This window comes from Xyrauchen texanus, chromosome 27 (assembly GCF_025860055.1).
Source record: "Xyrauchen texanus isolate HMW12.3.18 chromosome 27, RBS_HiC_50CHRs, whole genome shotgun sequence".
In the NCBI taxonomy this organism is placed as follows: domain Eukaryota; kingdom Metazoa; phylum Chordata; class Actinopteri; order Cypriniformes; family Catostomidae; genus Xyrauchen; species Xyrauchen texanus.
In genome coordinates, this window is record NC_068302.1 from 14,470,901 (window position 1) to 14,478,540 (window position 7,640).

At 37.4% G+C, this 7,640-nt stretch overlaps 1 protein-coding gene across 1 annotated transcript; it reads right to left on the reverse strand.

The window, feature by feature from the left end:
- Nucleotides 1-2,020: 2,020 nt before the first annotated feature.
- LOC127621050 (dual specificity protein phosphatase 2-like) lies at nt 2,021-5,245 on the reverse strand. Its single transcript, XM_052094476.1, has 4 exons — nt 4,412-5,245; nt 3,769-3,899; nt 3,369-3,588; nt 2,021-3,254 (listed from the first exon to the last, which is right to left on the reverse strand). The coding sequence occupies exons 1-4, from the start codon at nt 4,803-4,805 to the stop codon at nt 3,001-3,003; spliced, it is 999 nt and encodes a 332-aa protein (XP_051950436.1). The 5' UTR covers nt 4,806-5,245; the 3' UTR covers nt 2,021-3,000.
- Between the last annotated feature and the right edge of the window lie 2,395 nt (nt 5,246-7,640).

The following is a 7,640-nucleotide window of genomic DNA, read 5'->3' on the forward strand; positions in this document are numbered from 1 at the left end:
GTGTGATGAAGAGACAGAAGGAATGAGAGTATTGTCATGCAGCTGCATGCAGAGCAGCATTTAAAAGAGTTATTAGAAGGAACGTCTAATCCCAAACCACAAAAACAGACCCACTGTGATGACAGATCATGTTCTTGCTGTTATGAGCAAGCTGATGACATTGAAAACATGCAAATAGAATTAACCCTGGACGACGTGCAGATTTTCCAAATCAATTAACTTGCAAAGTGTATTTGGTCTGACGGGACTGCAAATATTCCCCATAGTCCACCGTAAGCATTATTTAAATGATATGTTTACTGTAGGTATTCAAAGCAGAAAGAGAGAGGAACTATTTCCATCTGCAGAATGCTGGTGTCAAATTAAACGTGTGTAAATGAGGCACAGTTAATGATTTCGGTCACTGGGTAAGAGCTCTAGCAGCCTGAATATACAGTAGTCTGGGTAAAATGTAATTCAGAAATATAGAGAGACCCTCAGCTGCATTGAAACAGTCAGGGTTGGATCCAATTAAAGTTTCAATTTTAAATCAGCTAAAACTGTCATAGTAAGCAAATAAGTTATAATGTTTGTAAACAAAATTAGCAATATTTATACCATGATTTATGGAAACAAGTAAATGCTTCATGCTGGAACCCCCCAGTGTTCAAGCCAAATCGACACCCTTGAAGTCAGCTCATGCTATCTACATACATTGAGTTGTTGAGTTGTTCCAGGTGAGTTTAAAAGTGAGGAAATGGAAAAGGGAGAATGGCCTCAGATCCTTTTTTCCATCTTATGTGTTGTTTTGTAAAGTGTACAAGTCAATGTATCCTGTGTCCATGCAAACAATGGAAGAGTTGTAGAAACTGATGACTGTAGCCAGCAATGACCCTCTGTAGCACGGCTTGAATTCCCTTATAAGATCATTGGTCTTTTGACTATGATCTGCAGACAGTTGGCCCCACATAACTCCACAGATTGTGTTTTCATATTCTTACACTGCCACTGTGTGGCCTCCTTTATTAATGCTAGACAGGTACCGTCAATACCTTATCACTCTGAGAAAAGTTACTGTTGTTCTGTCCCATGCCCAGTAGATGGCGCTGTTGTAAAAACTATAATTTGCCTGTATCCTGGAGCAAGGCTAACCATTCTTTTAAGGAATATTCCGTGTTCAATACAAGTTAAGCTCAATCGACAGCATTTTTGGCATAATACTGATTACCACAAAATTAATTTAGACTCTTCCCTCCTTTTTTTAAAAAAAAGAAGCAAAATCTGGTTGTAGGGAAGCACACATTAGAAGTGAATGGGGGCTAATCTGTAAATGTTAAAAAACTCAAGTTTCAAAAGTATAGAAACAAGACACAAACAATATATGTGTTATCGTGGTTTTCGCTTACTAACCTTGTCCGTGTTAATTATATCCAATTTTAAAACTTTCCATGATGATGTAATGTCAACAAACTCTAAAATGACAAAAAAAAAATTATGATTTTATACAACTTTACAGCTCAAATAAATCACAAGTTTTAACAGAATACTGAATGTAAGCGCTTTTATAAAATAGCAAGCTTCTCATTTCTGCCATTAAACCCTCCAAAAATTGGCCCCATTCACTTCCATTCTAAGTGCCTTACTGTAAACCAGATTTGTGCTTTAATGGAGGAACAAGACAAAATAATTTTGTTGTGGAAATCAACTATATGCCACAAACGCTGTCGATTGAGCTTAACTTTTATTGAACTTGGAATAGTCCTTTAAAGTGGGGAACTTGTTTGATTACCAAACATTGAGCGAGTTGGAGCATATTACTTTTACTTGAATAAAAATATAAAAAGAGAACTACATTTAGGTGTGCATTAAATTAATCAATTTCTTTATTAAAAATGTTCAATATGCATATGCAGCTTAAAAAATATTTTATTACCAATATCCAAAAGTCTACATAGCTTTGAGGAAATCATTTTGTGGGAAATCATTTTGTGGCATTATGACTAATATTTAGAAAGATAACGACAACCACATTTAGTTCTGCATTAAATTATTTGCTTTATTTACATTTTGAAATAAGTGAACAAAGTAGCTTACAAAAGGTCTCATCAATATCTTACACATCTACATGTAAAGTGCATTGCTTTGAATGAAAACAGATAAATAAATATTCACAAAAAAACATAAAACTAAATAATACTTTATAAAAATAAAATACATTTATTAGAATATTGCTTTAGTGCCTAATATATATCGCAACAAAATTGTAACTTTTAAAATGACCAAAGATCACAGTTTGTCAAGTCTTTGCCCTTTAAAACTCTCTTTGAGACTAAGTATCCAACAATAACTTAATGGAAAAACTTGACATTTACAGCATAGAATACTAACCACACATCACACCCAAATATGGTCAAAGCGTCACTCGTTTTAGTCAAATGGAACATTGACTGATGCAATATATTTGCAGGGTATGGTGATCTGCAGACATCCTTCCAAAACACATCAACATATTGTTGAAAGCTACACCATAAAGTACTAAGTGCTTATGTATCTTATCCCTCATTTTTGAACTGCCAACAGAGAAGCTCTGTCTCATATGATAATGTTGAGTTGGTGTCATGAGTTCAAATTAAATTGAGTCAAGGTTTACATAATGTCACAATGACAAGTAACAACTATATTTTCCATGAGGGCTATTGGGTGTAGCAGTGTTCTTGTTGAATGTGTCAGTTATACCATTGTTGTTTGGAAACACAGAGGCATTGAGCTATATATTGGTTGTGTATTGCTGTAAACGTTCAAGTACAGGTATTCAGCTGATGCCATCTACAACAAGAGTCTCATGTTTAAATACATTTACCCATAGGACTGGAACTATGTGGTCTAACCAAAGTGCCTTCACAGATCTGTCAGATCCTCTAATAACAAAGCTGTACAGCACAGCCATAGTCTCAGGTCTGTAATGCCTTTTCACAGGTTAATGAGGTACAGTTCAATATTTCTGCCATCTGTACACAGATACTAAAAGGCAGTGCCACTGTTCTCTCTGTCTAGTGCAGAATAGGGACACAAAACGTCTGTCTCAAACTGCAACAGTTGCCCCATGAAAGCCAGGTTGGGTGAGATGACTTGTCTACGCCGTTTTACAAAGTCAAAGGCCTCCTCTAGGCGGACATGCCGAGTGTGTATCAGATATGCAAGGCAGATGGTGGCTGACCGGGAGATTCCTGCTTGACAGTGGACCAACACCCGCCCACCACTCTCCTTAACTGAATCTGCAGATGCAATGGGAGGTGATAGTTAGCTTTCAGGTCAATAATAATTTTTCAAGTTGCACTCAAATTGCCAACAAGGTTAGGAATTCTCCAAACTAAAAGAGTTGGACTTACCGATAAAGCGGATTGCCTCTGGAAATAGCACACGTATGTCTGCAGCCAGACTGTCTTCCACCTTTAGAGTCTTGTACTGAAGTTCCTCCTCGAACATGTTTGGACAGGAGGAGGAAACGTTGAGAACAGCCGTGATCCCACATCGCGCCAGAGTCTCCCGTCGGGACGAGTGATGTGCACTGCCGAGAAAGAGGAAGGGGAGGATCTCCACTGGACCACCCTGTCAATCAAAAAACATAAAAAACAATGAGTATACTCAAGAGATATTGAGACGCACATATGATTAATTTGAAAACTTTATTACCACATTACTATGCAATTTGTAAATTTTAGAGAATTTATCAAGTAACAGTGCTAATGTAGCCAATTAATTATGATTTTGAGATTGATTTCAGCCAACCTGATCATAGAGAGGAGTCTTTCTCCCTGACATGACGGGCTCTGGATCACTGAAAGCCACGTGATTTGAGCACATAACAGGAGTGTTAAAACAGAGTTCAGGATAAAGTGCGAAAAATCCATCAAATCCACCTAGAAATGGACAAAGAAAATATATATAGTTAATTCTGTAAATTATACATTTCATTTTAAGGGTTAAAACAAATAGACACAAAGCAGTCTCAATATATATATATCTCAATAACACTTTACAAGGCTCAATTTGTTATTATTTAATGCATTAGGTATCATGAACTAACAATGAACGATATATGTTTTACCGCGTTTATTAATCTTAAAGGAGCCTTACTGTAAAGTGTTACCTATATATTAATAAATCTGTAATAGGCAACTATTTTCGGGCAATTTATATATATGTTTATTGTATACAAATATAAAATAGAGAAGTGTGCAACTGAATGTTCCTGTCAAAGTATAATTGGCACATTAAGTGATATCAAGTCCTGCAATTCTGAATAACAATAAGTAGGCTACTCACATGCTTTGCTACAAAATGTCGTGTTTTTTGCTTATTATTTGGGAAACATATTAGCAAAAGTTTGTGTCTGTAAACACGACCTAATGTCGAGTTAACTGAACTTTACCTTGTAAGAAGCAGATCTGAGTGGAGGCAGACTGGACCTCTAACTGCAGCGCACTGATCAGGAGACTGGCCAGACTCTCACTCTTCAGATCTCTGACGGACCGACTGTTTTCATCCAGGACAACCACCGGAGAGAACTCTGCGTTCCGCAGCTGCGCGAGGAGCGACTTATCGGCCACCAGCCACTCCAGAGACATCACTGAGCTCTTGGATCTGCGCCTCAGCATTGAGTTCCAGTTGACGTTGCGGGACTGGATGATGTGCGCGCGGGAGAAGGCGAGGAATGGCCGACAGTCCAACACGATGCATCCAGCAGACGTGAAGAGCTCAGGAGGAGTCTGCAAAATATGAACTAACTCGCTACCTGAGATCCCAAGAGGCTCGCCAATACCCATGATGACCTCTCCAGACAAACAACAGCCGTGTGTGGAAATGTACGTTTTTTACAGCATCAACAACAGCGTGTTCCGTATATAACAAAGTTTATTATATTGTTTCACCCACTAGAAATTAACTAAATTTGTTTTGAAAAAATGACACAAAACAATATTATTGTGTCCTTTGAGATCAGTCTTATTACTTTACAATGAGCATGGAATAATTTTAAATTTCATATAGACTTCGTCTATATTTCGTCAAATCTTAGATTTAAACTACTTTATTGTAAAGCTGATGTTATTCTACAGGACAGGCGGTGTAGGAAACAGTATATGTATCGCATCTCCTCCGCCACAGCCACGCCTTCATTTTCCACATAAGGAGCAAACGTCACGCGCGGAAGCGCCTTATTTGGTCCGCTGACTTACACCGACATTCCAAATATGGGTCTTGGCGCGCTCTCCCCTCAGTTCCGGGTTACTCGTGGTTTTTTTTTTGTTTTTTTTTTGACGTTGTGACATTTATTAAGGTGTAAAACTGCAACACAGACACATACGTTAACATATACGGGCTATATGACACCCGTGTGTCTATCTTGCGGGCTTTCGGTAAGCTCACAATGACGCAGTGCGTTAGAATAGGAACATTAAGGGGTCCAGGCGTAATATGATGTATTTTTCATGGGTGACCCTATCGTGTCTTTTTGTGTGTGTGGGTAAAATATACTATGCTGCAACTTTCCACCCAGGTGCACAGTTTCAGAGAGTGATGCAACAGAGTCACGTTGTGAAATAGGCTTGGACTAGAAGAGACTAGAAAAGAAAACAAGAAAAACAAGACAAAATACGAAATCACACACAATGATAATTCAATGTGATCTGACATTACATACAAATAATTTAAGAAAAAATATATATAAATAAGTATTTTTTTTATAAAACGCATTAGCTTACAATGAATCATAAGTGAAAGTCATCCACTGAAATCATGTAATGCACAGCAGTCAGTAAAATGCAGTGCTGCTCATTCAGAGAATGCATATGTAAACATATGTTTTCGGTTGAGACATGAATGTGATTACTGTTGGTGGACAGTTGACATGTTTAGAACAAAACAACAGTAGCTAACATTAAAAATCAGGTTGTTCTCTGATGTGCATTTGAATGACGCATGCTCCTTATTGTAGTTGTCCACAGGACTCTGTGTTCAAAACAGTCTAGCCAACATTTTCTCCATGCATGCATGCACACACAGAAGCACAGCTTAGGCAGATGTACTTGTGAATGAACTGATGTGCAGTGAAGAAATAGGCCATGTGGTAGAACAACAGTGAGCTCTCTGAATGTAGGATTATGTTTGGAATTAAACAGCCTGAGGGACTGGATAATCTTTAACAGCAATCTGTAATCTGAGGACACATTCACAAAGCATGCAGTAGTGCAAGACTCTCTCTGTTTATTTGTTTTTCTTTCTCTGCATTTTCCCTGTTTCATTTTGTTTATGTATCTTCTTTTGCTTCTTAACCAGTTAACTGGACAGATGTAAAGACTTGGATTAATACTTTTTAATGCAATCTGTTTATTAAAGAGTTCACCCCAAAAGGAAAATTCTGTCATTACTCCATAGGAATGCGAGCAAGCAAACAATGACGTGACGTACAAAGAGACTGAACGTGAATCACCAGCATCATGCTGACAGATGATGTAGCATAAATAAAATTACTGTTATGATTGTTTCACTACAAACTTTGAGCCTGTATATTATATTTGACTCTCCGGTGCTGGCACAGTGCTAAAACAAAGTGTGGATATAGGTCTGACTATGCAAGACTTTAGTTTGATGTAATCACTTTTCTTTGCATGATACATTGACTGCATTTATACGATAGCCTATGTCTGCGTTAGATAACTAGCCAGCTTTATCAATAGCTGTTAGCTAAATTGGGTGGATGATGACAGTAGCTGTTTATAAAATAAACTGTACATAATAAATATGTTGACACAATTTATTATTGAACTGTCACATCTGACATTTTGATATATTGATGCACTATTGTTTTATAATAATAGATTGTTTATATTTTCAAGTTACGGTACACTAATGAATGGAGCTTTTTGCATTATCTTGAACATTGTCTAGCATTAATTTCATGTGTTATTGTAGATTACCTTGTTGAATATTACAGATTAACATTAACCTGAATTTTAGTGTAAAGAGAAGATTGCTTAAATTATTTGAAAGTTATGAAGCAAGGTAGCTTGCAATTTGTCAGCGTTAGCAGGCAAGATCAAGTTAGCTAAAATGACACAGATCAATCCTTATGGCTCAAAATTTCACATGCTTTGCAGTTATGTAATCTTACCTGTCCAATAAGAAAAATGGCAATTCAGGGTCGATTTTGATCCCCCAAAAGGTCCCTCCAGGTATCAAATGCCCTGCTGATGTTCACTCTAGTTTTCGCTCGATCATGATCATGTTCCCGCTTAGCCAGATGGGATTCAGTAGATAAATGTTTTTTTTTTTTTTGTGCTGGGAGCTGGACGTTTGCTGGATTTAATCTCTAAAATAACATTACCTACTGTTGCATACTGTCTGTTGACACCGTTGAATAGTGGAAGACAAGCTATTATAGTCTGAGGCAAGGCTCTCGGGAGAGCATAAACGTCACAACCTTTAGATTTTCCTGGCAAAAAAGACCCACTCCCTTCGCATGAAAACAGTCTACAGGCTTTAACTGGCAACCTAGGAATTCTGGGAAGGGCTAGTTTTTTAAGTTGCATTAAAAGACGTTCACACATTGGCAAAAAAAGGTGAATATGTCATGAAAAATGTTACATATTGCACCTTTAAAT

Bases quoted from the DNA above. Each gene is read 5' to 3' on its own strand.
- LOC127621050 (XM_052094476.1), bottom strand. From the start codon at position 4,805: ATGGGTATTGGCGAGCCTCTTGGGATCTCAGGTAGCGAGTTAGTTCAT. The intron at 3,900-4,411 runs GTAAAGTTCAGT...GTCCATTTCTAG, and splicing joins TCAGATCTGCTTCTTACAAG to GTGGATTTGATGGATTTTTC. The intron at 3,255-3,368 runs GTAAGTCCAACT...TTGCATCTGCAG, and splicing joins AGAGGCAATCCGCTTTATCG to ATTCAGTTAAGGAGAGTGGT.